Source organism: Lolium rigidum, chromosome 3 (genome assembly GCF_022539505.1).
Source record: "Lolium rigidum isolate FL_2022 chromosome 3, APGP_CSIRO_Lrig_0.1, whole genome shotgun sequence".
In the NCBI taxonomy this organism is placed as follows: domain Eukaryota; kingdom Viridiplantae; phylum Streptophyta; class Magnoliopsida; order Poales; family Poaceae; genus Lolium; species Lolium rigidum.
In genome coordinates this window covers 98,972,723-98,996,438 of record NC_061510.1, presented here as the reverse complement: position 1 = coordinate 98,996,438, position 23,716 = coordinate 98,972,723, and the positions used below count along the sequence as shown (strand labels likewise).

Sequence of the window (23,716 nt, the reverse complement as noted above, 5' to 3'; positions counted from 1 at the left end):
AAGCTTGCCTGCACTTATCGTAGTGTTAGTCTGTTACTACTGACTTGTTGCAAGGGCTCCCTAAGCCTCCAATACATTCAACTTATAGATTAGCAAATACTGACTAGAACCATTAGTGCAGGCAAGCTTCAATTCAAAGAAAAAGTAAAATAAACAAAGAGTAGAGCAAGTACATACAGATAAACTCTATGGAATTCCTTCCAACGACATTGACTAGGATAGAATGTCATACAGATGCATCTCTTTCAACATCATTAGGATAGACTCTGGACTATGGAATTCCTTCCAATGACATTGAGTAGGATAGAATGTCATACAGAGGCATCTCTTTCAAACATCATTAGGATAAACTCTAGATTATCATGACCTGAAGTGGATCACAGCAGGCAATGCCGCAATCCCCAGTTCCTTGGTCATCTCCACCCTCAGCATATCCTTCTTCTCGCTGGTCCTCGGATATGTAGAAGGGGAAACCTTGACGCTGTGATACAAGTACCGGCAGTGCTCACATGCCTTTCTGTCGTGCAGCGATATCTCCCTCATGTTCACGGCGACTTTCATGATGTTCCTCACGTATTCCACCATGTTCTCATTGGGTTGGAAGCCGTGGATGGTAAGCTTGACCAGATTCTTGTGCTTGAGACCAGGTACAGATGGTTGCCACTCCACGTTTGCTTTCTCGCAGTATCCAAGTTGCCTTCGAGTGTCCTCGTCTGTCATCATTTCGCACCAGTGATCCCAGACCGTGATGCACAGCTCCCGTAGGCGGGGCGCAGCTTCAAGAATGAAGTTGGTCCAAGCGATATCACATCCTTCACGGAGATTATCCAGATTCACATACTCTAGTTTGCCAAACACAGGAGCTAGCAGTTTAGGGCATTCTGGTACAACCCAAATCTGGCACAAAAGAAGCAAATAAATTAATAACCGAGTGCCTGCAAACAAATCATCCTCGATTGTGAGCATCACAGAGTAGGATGGAATGAGTGAGTACCTTTTCACTTCTAAAATCCAGGTGCAGCTCGCTTATTGAGGGGACATTAGTAAGGAGCTGACTTAAGTGGATATCCGTAGTTAAACTAATACCCGTTTGTGCAAGACTTAGGCCTTGTTTGGTTGTGGAGTATTAGTGGGGATTAGTGGGGATAATTTCTAGGGGATTGGGTGAATCCCCACCCATCACCCAATCCCCACTAATCCCCATCCCCATCCCCACTAATCCCTAATCCCTACTCCTAAAAACTGGCATTTGGTTAGAAGGGATTGGTGCGCAAGAGAAAACCAAATAAAATAATTCAAACCAACATACAATAGCAAAGATTCAATTTTTATGGCAGCAGATGAAAATAAGCCTGTGAAGTCAATGTCCAACAGTTATCAACATTCAAAAACACAAGAGTTTCAGTCACATAATTCGTCATAGTTTGTCATAAATTACAAATTCCATACAACCATTCCCGACAAAAAAAAATCTATCAGAAAAGACGACTCTTGGAAACTATGTTGATTTAGTCCATGCGATCTTCAACGAACACAAGTCAGGGATTGCCTGTAATCATATGCAAAGATGTTAGATGTTGGTGCATAATCCTGTTCAGGTAATGGATGACTGAAAGCATATAGATATCCATTGTATACACACTGGTGGAAAAACAGGCTTCCGGGAAGCCCCATAAGTCGCGAAGGTAAAGGAACCGCGACTAATGGGGTCTTTAGTCGCGGTTCGTGTGGCGAACCGCGACCAAAGGCTCCGGGCCCGGGCGCACGGTGGCCAGCCGGTGCACGTGGGAGCTTTAGTCGCGGTTGGCCAGCCCAACCGCGACTAAAGGTGCTCGAAGGCCTTTAGTCGCGGTTGGCCGAGCCAACCGGGACTAAAGCCCCTCCCCTATATATACCCATCCAAGCAGCCAACACTTAGCCATTTGGAGCCATTCTCTTCACAAACTTCACAAGTGAGTGTTAGGTTTGCTTTTGGTTCCTCTTATGCACATAAGGTGTTTGATGAAATGCCCCAAGAGCATGAAACAAACATGATATGAAGTGTTGGAGTCACACTTGAGCTTTCTCATTTATTTTTTCCTCCTCGATCGCGGTTAGCAACTTGAACCTTTGATGTGTCATTGATAAAATATGCATATGTGTGTGTAGTTCATTGTTTAATTTATATTGTTTGTAGCTAGTTAGTTTAACAAATGCATGATGGTTAATTATATATTTTATATTATAATAATGCAGATGAATCGGCAATGGATGTACGGTAACCGACTCTCCGGCGAGTTCGAGACGGGTTTGAAAGATTTCCTCGTAGTGGCTAATGCGAACAAGCAGGGGGTTTTGTTATCTCGTCCATGTGTTAAGTGTAAGAATCGGAAGGGTTACTCTTCCTCAAGAGATGTTCACATGCACCTGCTTCGGCACGCGTTTCATGCCAAGCTATAATTGTTGGACCAAGCATGGAGAAAGAGGGGTTATAATGGAAGAAGATGAAGAAGGGGATGATTTCAATGATGAAAGCTATCTTTCTCATTTCGGTGATACTTTCATGGAGGATGCTGAAGGTGAAGGGGAAGGTGAAGAAGAGGCACATGATGATCCCGTTGATGATCTTGGTCGGACCATTGCTGATGCACGGAGACGCTGCGAAACTGAAAAAGAGAGGGAGAATTTGGATCGCATGTTAGAGGATCACAGGAAGGCGCCTGTACCTCGGATGCGATGATGGTCCGAAAAAGTCTGGGCTGCACACTGGATTTGCTGAGATGGAAGGCACAGGCAGGTGTAGCTGACTCGGCATTTGAAAACTTGCTGAAAATGTTGAAGAATATGTTTCCAAAGAATAACGAGTTGCCCGCCACTACGTACGAAGCAAAGAAGGTTGTCTCGCCCTCTAGGTTTAGAGGTTCTCAAGATACATGCATGCATCAACGATCGCATCCTCTACCGCGGTGAATACGAGAATTTGAATGAATGCCCGGTATGCACCGCATTGCGTTATAAGATCGGAGGCGATGACCCCGGTGACGATGTTGAGGGCCGTAAACCCGAGAAGAGGGTTCCCGCCAAGGTGATGTGGTATGCTCCTATAATACCACGGTTGAAACGTCCGTTCAGGAACAAAGAGCATGCCAAGTTGTTGCGATGGCACAAAGAGGACCGTAAGTCGGACGGGGAGTTGAGACACCCCGCAGATGGAACGCAATGGAGAAAGATCGACAGAGAGTTCAAAGATTTTGCAGCTGACGCAAGGAACATAAGATTTGGTCTAAGTACGGATGGCATGAATCCTTTTGGCGAGCAGAGCTCCAGCCATAGCACCTGGCCCGTGACTCTATGCATCTACAACCTTCCTCCTTGGTTGTGCATGAAGCGGAAGTTCATTATGATGCCGAGTGCTCATCCAAGGTCCGAAGCAACCCGGCAACGACATCGATGTGTACCTAAGGCCATTAGTTGATGAGCTTTTACAGACTGTGGGGCAGACCTGGTGTCCGTGTGTGGGATGAGCACAAAGAAGAGGAATTTGACCTACGAGCGTTGCTTTTCGTAACCATCAACGATTGGCCTCGCTCTTAGTAACCTTTCGGGACCGTCAAATAAGGGATACAATGCATGCACGCACCGCTTACATGAGACCGAAAGTGTACATTTGCCAAATTGTAAGAAGAACGTGTACCTTGGGCATCGTCGATTTCTTCCGAAAGGTCATCCAAGAAGAAAGAAAGGCAAGCATTACAACGGCAAGGCGGATCACCGGCCGAAGCCTCGCGGAACACACTCGGTGCTGAGGTATTTGATATGGTCAAGGGTTTGAAAGTCATCTTTGGAAAGGGTCCTGGCGGACAATCAGCTCCGAAGGGAGCCGACGGGCACGTAGCCATGTGGAAGAAGAAATCTATATTCCGGGAGCTAGAATATTGGAAAGTCCTAGAAGTCCGCTCCGCAATCGACGTGATGCACGTTACGAAGAATATTTGCGTGAACATCCTAAGCTTCTTGGGCGTGTATGGGAAGTCAAATGATACAAAGGAAGCACGGCAGACCAAAGCAAAGTTTGAAAGACCCCGATGACCCGCATCCGGAACGGTTTCAAGGTCGTGCCAGCCTACGCTCCGACCAAAGAAGAGAAGGTCATCTTTTTTGAATGCCCGAGCAGTATGAAGGTCCCGTCAGATTCTCGTCCAATATAAAGGGAATAATAAACATGGCGGAGAAAAAGTTCCAAAACCTGAAGTCTCACGACCGCCACGTGATTATGACGCAATTGCTTCCGATTGCTTTGAGGGGCTCCTGCCGGAAAATGTTCGAGTAGCCATTGTGAAGCTATGTGCATTCCTCAATGCAATCTCTCGAAGGTAATCAATCCAGAAGTTCTACCACGGTTACAGAACGATGTGATCCAATGTCTTGTCGGTTTCGAGTTGGTGTTCCCGCCATCCTTCTTCAATATTATGACGCACCTCCTGGTTCACCTAGTCGATGAGATTTCCATTCTCGGTCCCGTATTTCTACACAATATGTTCCCCTTCGAGAGGTTCATGGGAGTATTAAAGAAATATGTTCGTAACCGTGCTAGGCCGTAAGGAAGCATCGCCAAGGGCTATGGAAATGAGGAGGTAATTGAGTTTTGTGTTGACTTTGTTCCCGACCTTAAGCCGATTGGTCTTCCTCAATCGCGGCACGAGGGGAGACTAAGTGGAAAAGGCACGATCGGAAGGAAATCAATGATATGTATGGACGGCCATTCTCCGATCGAAGCACACCACACGCTTCGACCAATTCCAGCTTGGTGGCTCCGTACTTTGAGAAACACAAGAATATTTTACGCTCGGACAACCCCGGGAAGCTCGAATCCTGGATTAGGAAGGCCCACATGGAGACTTTCGGCAGTTGGTTGAGAAAACATTTAATGAGTGACAATAAGGTTGTAGATCAGCTGTACATGTTGGCCAAGACACCATCTTCGACTATAACGACTTTCCAAGGGTACGAGATAAATGGGAATACATTTTACACGATCGCCCAAGATAAAAAGAGCACCAACCAAAACAGTGGTGTCCGCTTTGATGCAGCAACCGAGAATGGGCAAAAGGTCACATATTATGGTTACATAGAGGAGATATGGGAACTTGACTATGGACCCTCCTTTAGGGTCCCTTTGTTCCGGTGCAAATGGTTCAAGCTAACAGGAGGTGGGGTAAAGGTGGACCAGCAATACGGAATGACAATGGTGGATTTCAACAATCTTGGTTACCTTGACGAACCATTCGTCCTAGCGAAAGATGTCGCTCGGGTTTTCTATGTGAAGGACATGAGTAGCAAACCGAGGAAACGGAAAGATAAGAAAACGATCAAGTACATCATGCGATGATCCAAAGCGGCACATTGTTCTTTCAGTGGAAAAGAAACATCGTGGGAGTGGAGGACAAGACAGACATGTCGAAGATTATAATATGTTTGCTGAAATTCCGCCCTTCAAAGTGAACACCGACCCAAGCATTAAGTTAAATGATGAGGATGCTCCATGGATACGGCACAATCGTAAGCAAGCGGTGGACACAAGGGAAGAAATGATGTGTAATAATTTATTGTACCAAACTTTGTTGAATGAATCATGTGAATTATATTACCCGTGATGTGTTTGGTGTCCATTTTCGAATGATTCAATTGACTCGAGATAGCACTCGATGATACATGAAATTTGGAGTGACTAAGTCATACTCCCGCATACATGAAATTTGGAGTGACTAAGTCATACTCCTGCATATAGGAAATTTGGAGTGACTAAGTCATACTCCCGCATACATGAAATTTGGAGTGATTTAGTCATACTCCTGCCTAGGCGTATAATATGCATACTCGTAGTCTTCATAGCCGCCGCCGTTGTACCGGTAGTCGTCGCCTTCTAAGTTGCCGGCGTCGTCGTCGCTGCCGTCGTCGCCGTCGTCGGGCGGCGCTCGTGGCTCAAACCGAGGGTAGCGCAGGCGGGGGATATCGCCGGCCGTGATGTAGTCCATGACGCTCGCGCAGTCCGGCCGTACCACCATAGCCGACGGCCGGCCTCGTGGAAGTTTCCAGGAGGCAGACCGTCCTCCTCATACCTGGCGAGCGCCCTCTCACGCCGATTGATGAAGAAGGCGTCCCAAGTATGAATTAGTTTTATTTTTCTGATTTTTTTGATATATTATATGTATTATATGATTTTCAAAAAAGAAAAGTATTTTCAAAAAGAGCTTTAGTCGCGGTTGGCCTGGCCAACCGCGACTAAAGGTCCTTGCGCGCGGGAAAATAAAAACCGGGCGAAAATACCTTTAGTCGCGGTTGGGGTCCCCAACCGCGACTAAAGTACCCTTTAGTCGCGGTTGGCGACCCCAACCGCGACTAAAGGGGGGGTCCCTATATATTCGCGCACGGCGAACCGCCGCGCCAGTTCTTCTTCCTCTGATCGATCTGAGACGCCGCACGCCGCCCTCGTCGTCTCCACGCCGTCCTCGTCGTCTCCGCGCCGCCCTCGTCGTCTCCGCGCCGCCCTCTCGTCGTCTCCGCGCCGCCCTCGTCGTCTCCGCGCCGCCCTCGTCGTCTCCGCCCCGGCCCGTAAGGATCTCCGCCGCCGCCGCCCGTGCCGCGCCGCCGTGTCGCCGCAGCCGCCGCGCCACTGAGAGGAAGGTGCGGCGCCGCACGAGAGGAAGGGGCGGCGCCGCACGAGAGGAAGGGGGGCGGCGCCGCCGGCCAGAGAGGCGCGCGCCGGCCGATACGAGGCGCCGCGCGCGCGCGCACTCCCGGCCAAATTTTTTTCTTTTTTTTTTAGTTTTAGTTCTTGTTAATTTCGAAATTAAAATTAACTAAAATTGGACTTAAAAAAACTAAAATTGAATCATCATATCTGAATCTAAAATTGGACTTAAAAAAACTAAAATTGGACTTAAAAAAACTAAAATTGAATCATCATATTAGCTTAAAAATTGTTTTGTATTGTTGGTTAGACACAAAATATAAATCCCAAACAACATAATTTGAATTGGATCTCATTGATCGAACATCTTCCATGATTTAGTACTGCACCACATTGAACCTCGCGGTTATTCACAAGAAGTGTCTCAATTTTATCAAAATTTTAATGTATCTAAATATTATCTAGTAAGTAGATAAATCTAAATTTTAACAAAGTTGATACATTTTTGTTAGACGGACATCCAAAGAGTACGATGCTGTATCACGTGTTCGATATGACGCGACACCACCATGCTTTTGGCTGCAAGCTTTTGGTGTCGGAATCGAATCGGTGAGGAACCCAACGTGTCCTCTTTCGGCTCCTAGAGAAAATAACTGAAAAGGGTCCATGTTTGAGAATATTCCACACGTAAGTGAGCGACGCCCCTCCCGCATTCCCACTCGCGGCACCCCGCGGTCAACTCGGTTGCTTCCCGAGACGCACACATGCAATAGCTAGGGCGGCGCCCGCCGGCGCACCCCCGGCCCCTCCAATCTCTCCCGGCGCACACACGCGCTCTTCTGCGACACCCTCTCCCACCCCTTCTAGCTCGCCGGCCCCCTCCTTTTGGCACCGCCCTTTCGCCACCGCCACCGCCCCCCTTCTTCACTTAATTAATTTGTTTTGACTACATGTTTTCAGGACTGACATATGGCGGACGGTAGAGCTGACCCGATTCTGGACAACTATGATCCGGTCGCTGAAGACCATATCTTCGGCATCATAAAAGGCGATATTCCTTTTGTGCCGACCGGAGAAGAAGAAGATGATATCTCTTCTTATCTGAACCTTGAGGGTGAAGATGAAGGGCGCTGTCAGCAAGATGGTGCGGAAGAAACGTCGATAAACGACGATCTTCAGTTGGAAGTAGCAACCACCTCCGGCGCCGAGGTATATATATATACATATTGAGCGTCTGGTGATACAATAACTGATTTGAATAAATGTGTGTGTACTAACGCGCGCGACTCTCTTTCTTATTTTAGCCCTCGGCCGGATCGTCGAAAAAATCGAGTACGTCGTCGTCAAAGCGTGGCGCAACCAAGACGATGAAAGCAGGAGAAACATGCACCATCGATGTTGTCGACGAAGAAACCGGCAGGCCGCCGGAGCCCAGCAAGAACGCCACCAAGTTTGTCGGCCAATGCGGAGCCGTTGTTAGAGACAACGTCTCGATCACCCGCCGAGAGTGGAATGAGCCAAAGAAGGCACGTGTTGGTTTCACTTTTGTCGAACAGAGAGAAAAAAAGATTGCTTCAACAAGCTTATGGAACATTTCGTTCTACCTCCGGAATACCGCAAATACGATGAGGAGGGTAACAAGATTGCGGAAAACAAGAAGAGGCGCAAGCTAGTCAAACAGTTCGCTCTTTCTAGGATGGCCAACGCATTCGGAAATACAAGCAAAATCTAGCCCATGACTTTGTCAACCAGGGCAAGACTCCGGATTTCAAAGGACAATATGAGAAACCGCAACATGATTGGCCAGAATTTGTGAAGCAAAAGAAATCGGAGCGGTTCCTTGAACTATCGAAAAAAATAAGGAAAATGCGGCCAAGAAGGAGTACAATCATAAAATGGGGCCAGGAGGGTATCGCTTTTGGCAGCCTAAGTGGGAGAAGATGGAGAACGAGCTGAGGGCGCGAGGAATCCGTCCAGTGTACGGAGGGATGGGACCCAAGGGCCAAAAGCTGGTGGTACGGGCATGGGGGATCGCTGAACCCGGAGACGAGGGAGTGTGTTTACCGGGGCAAAATAATTACACCCACCCAAAACCTTATTGAGGCAATGAGGGATGCTCAAGAGGGGAGGATCAGGTTCAACGGAGAGAACGAAGCTCCGACAAAAGCCCTCGGGAATCCCGAACACGGAGGACGTGTACGAGGCATGCCCGGGGACATTTCGTGGAAACTAGGGTTCCCCCGGAAAGATGACCCGTACGGTTACTGAGCCGTAAGAGAAAGATGGATCGGGATGCGAGATGTTGTGGCGAAGTTGGTAACGGAAATGGATGTGATGAAGAAAACCGTGAGTGTACTAGTCGCCGAAAGAGATGCAGCTCGGGCGCAGCATGAAGATCATCCAATGGATCTCGGAAGCCGGCAGCGGAGAAGAAGCAGCGTGGCTTCCACGGAGGCCTCACCGGCTGGTGCACCGACGATCGAAATTACTGCACCGGAGCCTCGGCTGGTGGTCGAGTTACTCGCACCGGAGCCTCCTCGCTACCCCGTGGACGATATAAAGGAGATGAAAGCATGTCATCCGTATTATCCTATCGGGAACATGTCCATGAAGGTAGCCATCGGCGATGCTTTACCACTCGGAGCACTCCACCACAACAACCCCATTCAAGATGGCTATGCTCGTGTCACGGTGGAGGAGATAGTCCAAGGGTTTGAGGACCCGGACATTGACATTGCTACACCTGAAGGGGTGAAAAGACTTGGAGATGTCAAGCGCCAGTTCATTCTATGGCGGAAGAAATTTATCAAGTTTCCGGGCGAGGCGCCAACAAGTCCACCCCGTACGGTGGTGGTGGTGGCGGTGGCGGTGACGGTGGCGGTGGCGGTGGCGGTGACGGTGGCGGTGGCGGTGACGGTGGCGGTGGTGCTTCACCTAATACACCTCATTCACGTCGGCCGACGCCGCCGCCCCCGGTCCTCGTCCGGCGGGTGATCGGACACCGGTACCGCCCCCAATCCACCTCCGGCGAAGAAGCGAAGCGGTCCCGGGTTATTAACCCGGACCCTTACGTACCTAAGAAAACAAAGGTACCGGAGGTATCATCGAAGCCTCTCCCCACGAGGCCTTGGGAAAGTAGTGCCGAGGAAGTCGAGGCGGGCGCGGCTGCTGATTTAGAGAAATGGAAGGCGAGCGTCAAGAAGAAAATAGAGGGCGAGCCCAAGCCAGTATATTCTCGACAAGGAAAAGCAAGTGGGCTAAGTCATTTTTGAACACACCGTCCCAAGCCGCGAAGAATCTCGCCTCGACGACTATTTACGTGAACTTCGTAGGCAAGCGACTCGCGTTCAAGAGGAACAAAGAGTCTCAGCGGAGAAGAAAGCCTTGGAGGACAAGGCCGAGACAAAATTAGAAAGGGGGAAAGAAGTTGCCCAGCTCGGGAACAAAGTAAACAATCGATCGCCCCGCTCATAGTGCAAGCCGCCGGTCGGGAGGCCCCGATATCATAGCAGCTGCGGCAGCACATGGATTGACTCGTAGAAAGTGCCGGAAAACAAGCGGCCGACTTAGGTATCACTCTTCGTGCGTTGTTAGGCCTTGATGAGGCGCCAATGAAGGACGTAGTATTTACATATGTGAAGAATGGCCCTCTCATCGAGCCTGCGCAGGAAGAGGATCTACCTCGACAAATGAAAGGTCCGCTAAATTGGTACAAGGCTTACATAAAACATGAAAACGCCAAAGACTATATCTATGCGGAAGTTAAATATGAGCATCACTTCAAACGTTACTCGGGTACAAATTCCTCTCGAGTGAATTGTTCCAGTCTGTTCAATCTGCGCGACCTCGACAAATCTATCATCGGTTGCTACGTTACGTAAGTGATTTATTAATTTCTACCCCATCTCGTTCATTGCCCGCACTATATATATATATATTGTCCTAACTATCTTGTTGTGTACGCTATATATTATGCGGAATGAAGAAGCGGGAAATGCGAATAAGGAACATCCATGATGTTGGGTTCATTGACCCACACATCGTTAATTCATATGTGTTAGAACACCACCCCGCCGACGTGGAGGAAGACTCGTGGCGGTTTATTAGAAAACAGACAAGATGAAAAGTGATATTCTATTTCCTTACCATTTTGGGTGAGTGTTTCTGTCTTGAGCACATTCTCTTTTGTTTACTCCATGCATGGTATGTGGCTAATCGATGAGTTATGCATGATCGTGCATGTATCGTGTCCGCAGGTTCCACTGGATTCTTATGGTAATTAAAGTTCAGACCTCCTCGGTTCTCGTCCACGACTCTCCGAATATGGATCCGGCGCTTTGGGGCGACATGAGAAAAATGATGCAAAAGTAATTATTTTCATTCATTTGCGCTCTATATCGATCGGCCTATTTCGTTCATCATTTCCTAATATCAAGTAACTAATTAATAACTCTCTTGTTTATTTAATTTTCTTTGCCTCGTAGGGTTTGGAGACGGTTCGTAGATACCAAGGTCGGTGAATTCAAAAAAGAGCTACATTTTAAAATGGCGAGTGCGCGACGATCGGGGATACTCGGCCACCGGGGACCAATCTATGTGGATACTATGTTTGTGAGAGGATCCGGAGATACCGCAATGAGCGGGACCGGACGTGTGAGAACAACGTCCCGAGGAATAACCTCCGGAAGACGCTTAGTCTAGAAGCTCGCTTCCGACCACTTCAAGAGGAACTAGCCTGGATGGTTGGCGAGGGAAGTCATCGATCCTAGAGGAGAACACTATTACGATGACGTAGATCTTTATAGGCACCGGAATTTGTAACTAACTTGTTCAAAATTGTATATGGTCATCCGATATTGAATATATATTGTATATATATGGTCATCCGATATTGAATATATATTGTATATTACTCTTGAATTCTTTTTGGTTCTAATTTCAAATTTGTTTGAAATTGTACATTCATATGCATGTATGTATATAGTACCGTAGAATATGTGAAACTCCTTCAAAATTAAAACCCAAAAGAAATAAAATAATACAAATTAAAAAGAAACCAGATTTAGGGGAGGGGGCTAAACCCTAAACCTCGCGGAGGCCTTTAGTCGCGGTTGGCCGAAGAACCGCGACTAAAGGTCCTCCGCCCTGGCGCTCGCCCGAGGCCCACGTGGATGGGCCTTTAGTCGCGGTTCGTAAGGAACCGCGACTAAAGGGGGGGGCCTTTAGTCGCGCTACTTTGGTCGCGGTTGGGCCACCGCGACTAATGGCAGTTGCCAACCGCGACCAAAGCCTGTTTTTCCACCAGTGACACATGCAAGCCCTTTTGATTGCAGCAAGCGACAGCAACCAGTGTCAGACTGCTTTCAACGTTTCAAGCAACAGGAAGAAACAAAATCCAACTAATGCCTCTCCACTACTGGTCAGGCTATGCATTTTGAGTATATTCATTCACTGGCTGGCTAATACACTAGATGCAGACTGAATATCTTAATCTATTTTCTTGAACTTTTGTTGCACGAGATTAAGCAGTTCTAAAAATGTAGAGTTAACTAAAACTGAGAATGCCAGACTGAATTCTTCATCTTCCTTTTTCCTCTTCCTAATACGTTCTACACTCACAAAGTCCATGACACCCTATATTAATACACAGAAATTACACTCGCAAGTTAACACATGGTACTAAATTTAATTGGCACTTCACAAGGCAAAGTCATACAAAAAATGTTAAATGGAGCAGCTAGCTCGACAGTAAACCAGAGCAATACATAGCAAGATATGGAACAGCTAGCTCAACAATAAACACTAATGACCACAGCCGAAACAGTACAAGGAAACAAGTACAAGGAATAAAACCTGAAGCAAGAGGACGTTTAATTTAGACAATTAGATAAACATACCGAATACTGGTGTTTTTACACGATCCCAAGAGGGTGGAGTCTCGTCGCTGAATGAATTTACCGGAGAGAATGCCAGGTTTGCAGAATAGCAAAACCTGAAGCAAGAGAGCAATCTTCAGTGTAACACTTGCAGAATATTACTTCAGTACCAGTAATCATGTGAAATGTCACCACAATAACTATATATATAGAACTACAGCTAACTAGTCATGTAGGAGCTTAAATGCAAGTTCTATTTCATACAACTATTTCCGGCAATGTTATTTCCCCAGAATAATAGCAGGTTAATTACCAAACAGGAAAACAGGAATGTACTAGTAGTTTCTACTTATTTGTCATTATACACCTGTGAATTTGTTGTTCTTTTATTCTATTAGCCGATGTCGTCTCAGTTTATTTTTCTTTGCTTTATTCTTTCTGTACAGACTTGAAACATATCAATGTGATGGACTACATGTGCACATCTAAAATGTGATCCGAATTCTGAACTGTGATGTTCAACAGTTACCAAGATTGTTCAGTACTGTGAGTTGGAAACATTGTATGATTCGTCCAAGTTATGGCTGGAAAGATTTACAGCTACAAATCCAGCGATTATTGTATGCCAGTGCTTCACACACAACAACAGCTTGTTCCAGTATTTAACTATTGCGGCAAACCCCAAATTCAGAGTGCTGCCTATATGGTAATCACAATCCAAATCGTACCCACGATGCATCCCGACAAGAACAAATCAATCATGTAGCACAAGTGAGACGTGAAGGGGTTGATGTGTTATATCAGGAAACATGGCGCGTTCAATCTGCAAAGACCACTGCTGCCGCCGCGGCAGGAGCAGCGCATGAGGGACAGCGGCAGCTGCTCGTCCAGGGACCATGAGGCCTTGTCGGCGACGTCCTACCCGGCCAGGGACCATGAAGCAAGGAAGAGGTGTGGAGGTCGCCGCCATGCACGCGCCGCAGGGGCAGGGGCCTCCTCCACTCACGCCATGTATCAATTCCAGGCAGACATGAAGAGAGAGGGAGAGAGAACGGGGAGGTTACCGGAGAGGATACCGAAGTACAGGAGGTGGCGTCGCCGGTCAGGTCCCAAGAACGGCGGCGGCGGCGACGATGTGGAGCGGCGATGTGGAGCAGTGATGTGGTATTGTCTTCCCCGCAGATGTTCCTCCCCTCCGGCAGCTACCGCCTCGTGCACCTCCACTCGGTAGTGCCCACTCGCCGCCGGCACCGCTCGCAGCCGGTACGCTCGCCGCCGGCCGCTTGAGCGCTGCGGTAGGGTTTGGATCGGGGACGGGGATAATACGCGACCCCTGGGTCGTGGATTGAGCCCAAGGCAAAAAATGGATCGGGGACGGGTTTTCCGGGGATGGCGGGGATTATTTTGGGCCAAAACTCTAGTACCAAATGGGCTATCGGGGAAAACTGGGGATTCCGAAATGGGCCGGGATAATACTCGCCTATCCCCGCTAATACTCTGGAACCAAACAAGGCCTTAGTGTTGAAAGCAGCGGGACATAGCCACAAGCCAGTGGGACTGGAAAACACCAACCAGCACAAGTCAGACATTGGAGTTTTGGTAGACGGTAGAGATGGACTGCCTCATAATGGCCACGCTCGACTATGAGCTCAACAAGTTGATCATGTTCTACTAGCAGCACCGAACGGAGACCTGCGTCGCAGCACGAGAGGCGCAGGTGCTCCAGCCGCTTGCAGGTGCTGAGGATGTTGGGGATGTCCAGTTTGCCAAACCTCATGTTGCACAGCCACAGGCGTGTGAGGCCAGCAAATGCAGCTGGACAGTCACCAAGACAGGTATTGAATCGCTTCGCATAGCGCTCGTCAGGTCTTGATCCTATATAGGGGTCCTCTACGAGGGACACAAACTCGGCGTTTTCGACCTCCTGGGTCGCCATGGTGCTGGCCAAAGCTCTAGTGATGGGGAGACACTCATCGGGCCTCAAATAGCATCTGACCCTCAGCTTGTGGATGATGGGGACTTCTGGACTCCTCCTACACAGGATCTTCTCCGTGACACCAGCCAGAGCATTGGTGTACCGAGCAACGTGAGTAATGCTCAAATAGCGTTGGGATGCCTTGCCATGGTGCTGCGTGAGGGAGCCAACATCTATGTCGAACCGCGAGAGCATGGCGGGGAGCTGCAGCATTCTCTTCGAGAGGATGCAGGTTCTCAAGGCATCCATCGTGTCCACCCGCTCTAGGATGTTGAGTAGGATGTGATCAGGCAGCTCACTAAGCCTATCGCGAGCGGCTGCTTCAGTTTCAGGTCTCTAAAGAAACAAAGTTATCATGCACACACACGAGAGTACTAGTAGAGTAAGCAACTAAGCATAAAGAAAAAAAAGTACTACTTACATTATACCTCGTCCTTAGGTATATCCCATGCAGTGCTCGTCGTGAGACTTTGAGTAGGATATTGCGAGCGGCTCGGGAAGCCTATTGCGAGCGGCTCCTTTAGCTTTCCGGCGAACTGCTGCATTCTGCATCACATTTATGTAAAGGAAAAGGTATCATGGACACACACGATGATATGCTGAAAAGAGTATAGTAGAGTAAAAGTTTTTAAAAAAACTTACATTGGGGTTTCTCCTCGTCTCCTCGTAGTATATCTTACACAGTACTAGTGGTGAGTTGTTGAGTAGAATTACATCGGGCAGCTGGCCAAACCAAGCAGATGATTCATCGTCATGGTGATGCATTGTATAAAGACCATGGATGTTGAAAATTGCGTGAGCCAGGTTGTTATTCATCTCCAGTCTCCGACTTCTCTGAACTCAAATCCCCCCTCCTCGTCTATATCTCCAGGATTTTACTGCTTGTATTTATGAAGGAGGGGCGGCGCAACTAGGCAGAGATCGAGTAACTCCCGTTCCTATCCTGAGGAGGGACTTGACCGGCCTGTGGAGGGACTTGATACAAAGCGTGTCCTGGGAGGAGGCTAGGAAGGATATACGTAACGCTCAAAAGCACTGGGAGATCGAGGATTCCACGAGTCTTAAAATAGCTAATACTGCATCAAACAGGGTCATGATTACCTGCGATTGATTGGACATGGAAGCTGTGTGGCACGGGAAAGGAGAAATCAGAAACGGAGCTGAACGGAACTCGTAATCGTCCTTTTCACGATCAGGCACGACAAGTTCAGGAACAGAAGGATGAACCTGTATCTCCAGTGTTGTCAGTACTGTTACCGGGCTCTTCTTGTAAGCAGATCGTATGCTCAAGCAAAATCCCCGGCCGGACGACTGAGATTTACTTTTCCTTGTACTTTCTTGCCTGGTTTTACTTGTCCGAACTTATTTGATGAATGATGTTTGTTTATTGATTGTCTGATTGTTTTATGTCTATAGCTTGAATGTCTAAATTTAATTGAACTTATTAGTTGGTAGTAACAGCCTAGCCCCTAAAAAAGTATAACAGCATAACAATAAACTGAAATTGCTATTTTCAAAGAGCTTTGTAATGTACAGGAATTGCATACAAGCGATCGGTCACTGTATACATATGAATGCAGCTAGCCACGCAAACACGCAAGCTGCTGGTTACAATGTACAAATCTATGGTTGTATAAACAGTAACCATGTTGACAGGGCAGCGAACGGAATGCCTGGACAGACAAGCGCAGCCTAGCTAGTTCTGCCTGTCTTCTTCCGCCAGTAGGACGTCGCCGTGCTGTAGTGCTCGTTGCGTATCGCCTTTGAGGCCGTTCTCCAGTCGCAGTTCTCCATCTCCTCCCTGGCAGCCCTTCCAACGGACTCCCTGAGGTCATTTGATGAGAGGAGCTGTTGGATTTTCCTCACACACTCGTCTAGATCCCCAGGTGTGAACAGGAAGCTGGTCTTGCCTTCCTTGTCCTTGGGTATTATATCGGGTATGCCTCCCGCGCGAGCAGCGACAACTGGAACTCCAGACGCCATAGACTCCAGCACTACCTGGCCAAGGGTCTCAGACTCTGAAGGCATTACAAATACATCCCCGCTGGCGTACGCTTGTGAGAGCTCCTCGCCTTGGAGCATTCCGGTAAAAACTGCAGGCAGGCCTGCGAACATTTTTTCCAGCTCAGCCCTGTTAAGATAAACAGGCTGGGTAAACATCTCTGGAACCCAAGATGAACTACAAGAGGTTAAACAAATGGCCCAACGCATATAAAGTTCGTTCTCATATGCTCATTGTAAAAAGGGCCAAGTTCTTATTGGCAGTTACTCCCTCTGTTCTGCTTTAGTCTACATTGTAGAAGAAATGAGACAAACTAGTGTTGCATTTATTAGGACTACTTTGTTTTCAGTAAAGAGAGCAACCTCACTTTGTTTTCAGTGCTGTTGTTGACTAAAAGCTAGATCGTAGATTATTTCAGAACAAAATTTGGGGCTAGAATGTAGATTATTTCAGAACAGAGGGAGTATGTACTATTGTTACTGTTTGTGGACATGTGACACCTTATACTTGCTGCATTAGATTGCATTGTCCAGACATTTTTTATGGGGTATATTATTGGGATCGCTTGGAGAATAAATCCTCAGGCTAAACCATGTATTAACTCAAAGAGACAAAGAAAAGGAATACGAAGCCACAACTTATGAGCAGGTTCGTCTTACAACTTAAAACTTGGCAAGTTAATGAAATAATGTGCAAAGAATGAAGTGCTTCAATATAGGGTCTGTGTATTATTGAAAACAGAAACCAGTTAATAGTTGAACAATGACACACACACCTGTACGGTCCATCTCCAACGAAAGCAATCCTTACTCCAGGGAGCTTTTCCATGACCCTGTATTATTAGTGAAATAAGTAAAGCCCTAACGACATGGCAAAATGAATCATGTAGCAAATACTTGCTAACATGAGGACAGCTGATTGATCAAGTTGACCATACAAAAGAAAAATTCAATGGACTTGTAGTTTTAACAGCAATACCCAGCACATAATAGTTAAATATACACATTGGTTCCACGAATATCGCATTGTTACTGAATCATTGAAGAAGTCACCGTTCTCTCCATTTTAAATTCAATGTAGTTCAGAATGTTTCTAGTTCAAAAGTCAAGTTCATACTAACAAATGATAATATATTTTGTAGAACGAAAAGCTAACCTCTTCAGAAAATCCAAATTCTTTTCGCGCCCAAAACGGCCGACATGTATTACCAATGGTTTTTCTGATTCACCACCACTAATAGGAGGAAAAGAAAATATGTTAGCCTGCACAATGTTTTCCTAACTCTTTCAACATTGAATTTGAAACAACAGGTGATACCTCAACTTGGCGCGCATTACATGACTACGAAATTTAGGATGGAAGCTTTCAGAATCAACGCCCTTGTTCCAAAGCCGTACTCTGCTTGCTGCAGAGGCAAAATGAGTTCATGGTAAGGAATGATGAAAGGAAGAACAATATAAATTACAGATTAACTGTAAATGTTTACCTGATACTACCTTAGCAGTTTCAAAGTCCTCGGCAATAGCTACTGAAGGAACTAGAGTAAGATCTGCAGACCTGTGGAGGCATCCTTCAAAACAAAATAGAAGTGTCAGCACAAACTAAGTGAGAAATACCAACTTTATTTTTTCTTCAGCTACTGACTTCTGTTGAGAGCATAAAAGAAGTTGAGCTTACGTATAAGACACCACGTGGGCCCAAGCAACCAATTTAAATTATATCCTGGTAAATACCTGAAAGCCATAACACGAAACCAATTCAGCAATGCAAATCTATTAACAACCCTAGCCCAACTGAAACCAAGAATTGGAAATGAAACTCACGCCGGAAGATGTGTGTGATAAGACATCACCATTGGGACTGAAATCATCTTCGCGATGGCAAGAGCGCCGAAGACCTGGAATCATGATATGTGGTAGTAAGAAACCATGGTGCCATGCCAAGGAGGCAAGGACAACATATGCCTGTTGGGTTTTTGACGGATACCATAATTCCTGGTGAAGTAGCATGAATTATGTCCGGCTTGAACTTTCTGACCTCGGAATATATTCTGGGGCTCAAGGCCAGCGAGAGCGGAACGTTTTGGTACAATGGGCATGGAAAGCTGAAAACAAGTAGTTTAGGCAAACGGAAGTGCATGTGGAATGGAGATAGTTTCCATAAACTGAATTTTGATGACATCCAAATGTCAGAAAGTAAATAATTCATAACAAATATATCACAAATTTCAAATGTGTCTCTAGCCTATGCTCCAAAAATAGCAATTACAGTTGGCGGCACGGCACTCTGCCTGCGTTGCTTCTTTTTCCTAAGCATGTGAGTCCTTATTTTAGCGAAGTAGTAGTTCATGGATTTGCTTGTCATTTCTCGACTTGACTGATCGATAAAGTAGAAGTTCAAGATAGATTGCGTTGGATTACCTCCACGACCCAACGACCTTTGCTCCATGGAACTCCTCGGGAGCTCCTTTGTGCGTGGTGACGACCAGGACCTGAACCGAAACAGCAGGCGTCAGTTCCGAGGTACGGCAACGATCTTGAAAACAGGGGGCGTACACGCCAACAATGCAAGCTGTTAAGAAGGATCGGGCACCTCGTCGCCCATCTCCCGCAGATGCTTGATGAAGTTCTGGAACCGGTTCTTGTACCCGGAGATGTAGCTGCGACAGAGAGAGCCAGCAAGGAAAAGTCAGTCATTGACTCTGGCGGTCTCGGCAGATCAAAGACAGAGCGAATTCAGCAAATCATTGACCCCGAATTGCGCACAGACGCGTGCGGGCTGCGGAGCGCCTCGATCTGATTCTGATCTAATCTGGTATGATCCGATCAGCAGCGTCTGGGCCAACACTTGGGAGGAGGAGGAGGAGGGGAGGGGAGGAGGGGAGAGGGGGACTGACGCGAAGGGCGAGGGCTCGACGAAGAGCGCAATGCGATGCGGCCTGGAGCTCCAGTCGGCTTCGGCGCCGTCCTCCACCCGCACGAGCAGCGCGTCCGCGCCGTCCTCCATCCGCACGAGTAGCGGCGCCGCCGTATCCGGAGCCTCCCCCATCCCGCTCTGCTGACCACCGATCCCGCAGGTCAGCGCGCCGCGGCCGCGCGAATTATACACCGCCGGCTGCCCGTGGCGTCCACTGCTCGCAGCCGTGCCGTGCCGCCTATCCTTCCCGCCCGCGCCGGCTTGGAGCGCACGCAGGGGGAAGGCGGCGCGTGGAAGCACGGGCACGCGTGCCGCCGGCGCGACCGCCACTACTACCAGCGAGGAGGCGCGACGCCGAAGCGACGACGGGGCGCGCGCGGCAGTGGGGGGAGGGCGACGGCGACGGCGACGGCGTGGTGGTGGAGGTGGACTGGGCTTGGGCAGTGGCCGCGGAAGAAGGAAATAAAAATCGGGCGGTGGGTGAAGAAGAAGTACAACGGGCGAGCGGAGACGGGGGAAGGAATCGAATCCGGGTTCTCCCCTGCGCCGCGGCCGGCGTGGTGTGACCGGCTTGGCTTGGCAGGTTGGCCTGCGGTGTGCGCTAATCAGGATTGGTTCCGGAGAGGGGGAGAGAATAATTGCCGAGGCACACGAGGCATATGCTTTCCCCTGCCGCGGCGTGCGACAGTGACCCCGGGATTTTGATTCGTGCCGTTGCGTTCCGTCCGCTGGTGAAATATGGTCAAACCAGATGGAGTGAATTACATGAAACTACCACAATTACGATAGTGGTAACGCGTCAGTATTATTCCTGGATTTTTTTTTCTAAAAACTACAACTTCTGGGGTAATCCGTAACAGATCGCGCAAACAGCCGGGTGAGAGTAGTTTAAGCCATCTGGGCCCACTTTCAGGACCAACGGACGTTTTCTCTCTGTTAGTGCGTAGATGTTTATGACCGAGCCGGTCGGTTCCGACCGCAACAGTCCACCAGTCACCACTTCCCGCTCGAGTTGTTTCGTTTCCCGCGAAGATGGAGGAGCCGATGAACCCCGACAACGGAGAGCAGGCTGGTGGAGTGGAGTCTCCAGTGGCGACGAAGGACAGGGCGGCGGAGGCCACGGAGTCGACGCCGGAAGCGGCGTAGAAGACCTGGAGGAGTTGTGGCCGTCGCGGGCGTTGAATTCGGCGGCGATGCTCGCTCAGATTTGGGTGGACCACCCTGAATCGAGCGAGCGATTCACTTTCGGCCTCGGAGGATTAGAGTATGTACCCTTTTCTTGTCTCTGATTTGGGGATTCGTTGGTGTTCTTGGCCACATTGGGGATTTTAGGGTTAGAGTTTTCTGATTTGGGGATTTTTTGTACTGCCGTAGCTTGGATCCAGAAGTATGGGAAGTCAGAATTCACTTAGATGGGTTGGATAACCTAGAGAGAAGAATTGCCCGTGATGACATAATTGTTATGAATCTGTATGCAATGATAGAGACACATGGATTTGGTTTCAGTGATAGTATGTACTACAGACAGGGTGAGGACATGGTACTTATTCAGAACAATGACCAGATATATCATTTGGTTGAGCATTTTGAGTCAACCCAAGTGCTTACCTTGTCAGTGAAGAGAGGCAGGAAGAAAAAAGCTGTTGTGTCTGATCCTGTGGATGCAAAAGCAGATGAAGGCATTGCAGGATCTCAGTCTGCTTCATGCATTATAAATTATGCAGATCCTGTTGTCTATGATCTTACTCCTCTACATGTGTATGATGTTGATGGTGAAGGCACTATATTTGCAAGTCTAAGTTCTTATTTTGCTTCGTGCCGTTGCGTTTCGTCCGCTGGTGATGGTCAAACCAGATGAGAACTCGCGATTTCGCACGAGCGAACTCTAAAGTCATAGGGGTTCGGCGAAATAAACCCCGACTCAGGTTCGTGCCATTAGTACTCTAAATTTGATGCTTTCGGGAGAGGGGGAGGGGGGAGGTAGAGGAAGAACTTCAACTTGATTCACTATTGGACGGCGGGCAAGGATTGCCCCAAGTGGCATGAGTTGTATGCACCGTATGACGCCAACACGTCCGGGGAATCCAATGTCATCGATGTTGATGGCGAGGCCCCAAGTGCACCGCTGAAGAGGCCGAGGGGGCGGACCAACTCCAAGGTGGAGGCCAAGTAAGATGCTTCCTCGCTAGCGGTGTTGGAGACGATCAAGACTCTTCTTGCTAACAAAAGGTGTAGAGCGAGAGGAAGCGACGGGAAAAAGAAGAGGCCATCAAGAACTACTACGATATAGAAACCAAGAAGCTTGAGATTAAGAGATCAATGCCCGTGCGGCCACCAAGGAGGGGGATATAACAAGAAAAAGGAGTTGGAGATGGCCTTGCTTATCGATCAGGCCAAAATCATGGCAACCCTCTTGACGGTCGACGTGGACCCTACTCACCGAGCATGGCTCGAGAAGAAGAAAAAGACTGATTTGTGTATGATGCTTTTGAAACTCTGGTCTGGTGGCCTGTTGCATTTGAACTTCTTGTATTGCAACTTCATCGTCTATAATTTTTGGCAAATTATTTGCTATTTTTTGTGGCTGGTAATCTCAAATATAGAATTTTACAAAACACCTATTTGCTAGGACGCGAACAAAATGTGGGTCGTCGTACAAAATGCGACCCGATTTTAGGGGGGGGGGGGGGGTTGGCGATGGCTTAGCCACCAAATCTTATCCCTCCGACATGAGATGGCGAGATCCGAGATGCTGTTAAAGTTTAAGATAAATTTTGCCAAAACTTTACGAGTTTGCGATATAAAATAGACCAATTTTTGCGAAAATGAACCGTTCTATTAATAATCATCAATAGTAGTAAAAAAGCTCTCTAAAATAAAACAAATTATAAATAAATTCTTGAACCACCTGGCAGAAACTACAAGCACAAAAGCCGAAAATGTATCCTTTGGCCGTGCTGGATGGGTGTTTGTCTGGTTTTATTTAGCTCGGCCTCCTGCCCTCCTCCTCCCGCCCGTGGAATCTTGCCCTGGCAGGCAGCAGCAGAAGGCAGATGGGGAATGATTGATGTGCTCAGCTGCTGACGGCAGTTGCCATGCCAGGGTTGCCGCCAGGTACGAATAGGATTGTCCAGCCTAGCTCTGCCCCCCGCTGCCAAACGGTCTGTCTGGCTCCGATGCCGATGCTCGCATCAGTGCATCACACATGCGCGGAGTTCGTCAGCGAGCGGCCGAGCGCATGTTGTGTTTTTCTATTCTCATCGTGTCGCGCCTAGCGGAAATGTACCCCAATGGAGAACTGCCATTTGTGCGATCTTTGAGACTTTGTCGGAGTGACATTTTCTTGGAGTGCAACGGAGGCAATTAAACTACTCAGTATAAACTCTCTTTTTTTTTTTTTTTTTTGAACGGGAAGAGGGGTCACAAAGGACCCCGATTGCTGCATTCATTCCATCGTCGGTGGAGTACAAATTACATAAAGGGGCACTGAAAAAAAGAAGATTACATTCTGCCCCTGAAATTTTACACCGAAGACCTCAGAACATGAAAAAGAAATGAGATCCAGTTCATGTCTTCTTCTAGCTCCATCTCCACCGAGATCTTGCTGAATCTTCCAACTGCAGTCAACTGCAACACCACCGGGGACGTCACCACTTGGGGTGCAGCAGCGGGAGCACACTGCGGTAGCATCAAAGGGCCTCCAAAAAGGCACAGAGGCCAGGAGGTTGAAGAACACCTTGTGCCAGCAAAGAAGAATCATATTTTTCGCACCTGATGCCGGCGCCCATGGCAGGAGTAGCCGCCCTTCGGCCATCAAGGTCGATAGCGGAAGTGCCATCGAGGATTCACTCCCGGGATTGATGTGGAGCGGCCGCCTCACCGGCCCAAGATCGCGGCGGCGAAGCCATTGCTCGCGCGCATGAACTCCACCAAGCGAGCCATCCCACCTTCCCTTGAAGCTCCACCATCGTCCGGCCTGCTCCACCGTCCGCCACCACGGCGACCATGAAGAACACGACCGTCCAGATCCGGAGCTTCACGAACCGCAACCTTATTGGAGGAGACTCCTATGCTCCACCCCTCCGTGCCTAACTCCGACCTCCAGAGCATCAACAAGAAGAGGAGGAACCCTAACCAGCGCCAGATCTGGCCGACTTCCGGCGCACAGCTCCAAGATACAGGCATAAAGCCCAACACACAACGAAAATCTAGTCTAAAACTATACAGGGAGGGGTCCCTCACCCGCCACATCGCCGGCCACCGCCGGAGAGGGGAGG

General features: G+C 48.2%; 2 protein-coding genes across 2 annotated transcripts; both read right to left on the bottom strand.

Moving 5' to 3' along the window:
• Positions 1-360: 360 nt before the first annotated feature.
• Positions 361-15,066, bottom strand: LOC124695244. The gene is made up of 4 exons (XM_047228114.1): positions 14,950-15,066; positions 14,061-14,857; positions 995-1,100; positions 361-897 (listed from the first exon to the last, which is right to left on the bottom strand). Exons 1-4 carry the CDS (start codon positions 15,064-15,066, stop codon positions 361-363), a joined length of 1,557 nt encoding a protein of 518 aa, XP_047084070.1.
• A 943-nt stretch (positions 15,067-16,009) lies between these two features.
• On the bottom strand, positions 16,010-19,651 carry LOC124702002 (sulfoquinovosyl transferase SQD2-like). The gene is made up of 11 exons (XM_047234098.1): positions 19,420-19,651; positions 19,116-19,182; positions 18,944-19,014; positions 18,510-18,627; positions 18,347-18,420; positions 18,201-18,256; positions 18,010-18,093; positions 17,841-17,928; positions 17,679-17,756; positions 17,299-17,355; positions 16,010-16,652 (listed from the first exon to the last, which is right to left on the bottom strand). The coding sequence occupies exons 1-11, from the start codon at positions 19,569-19,571 to the stop codon at positions 16,214-16,216; spliced, it is 1,284 nt and encodes a 427-aa protein (XP_047090054.1). The 5' UTR covers positions 19,572-19,651; the 3' UTR covers positions 16,010-16,213.
• Between the last annotated feature and the right edge of the window lie 4,065 nt (positions 19,652-23,716).

Bases quoted from the DNA above. Each gene is read 5' to 3' on its own strand.
- LOC124695244 (XM_047228114.1), bottom strand. From the start codon at position 15,066: ATGCAGCAGTTCGCCGGAAAGCTAAAGGAGCCGCTCGCAATAGGCTTC. The intron at 14,858-14,949 runs GTATAATGTAAG...TTGTTTCTTTAG, and splicing joins GGGATATACCTAAGGACGAG to AGACCTGAAACTGAAGCAGC. The intron at 898-994 runs GTACTCACTCAT...CTTTTGTGCCAG, and splicing joins TGGATTTTAGAAGTGAAAAG to ATTTGGGTTGTACCAGAATG.
- LOC124702002 (XM_047234098.1), bottom strand. From the start codon at position 19,571: ATGGGGGAGGCTCCGGATACGGCGGCGCCGCTACTCGTGCGGATGGAG. The intron at 19,183-19,419 runs GTCAGTCCCCCT...TCTCTGTCGCAG, and splicing joins GTCGAGCCCTCGCCCTTCGC to CTACATCTCCGGGTACAAGA. The intron at 18,257-18,346 runs GTGAGTTTCATT...TATGGCTTTCAG, and splicing joins TATCACACACATCTTCCGGC to GTATTTACCAGGATATAATT.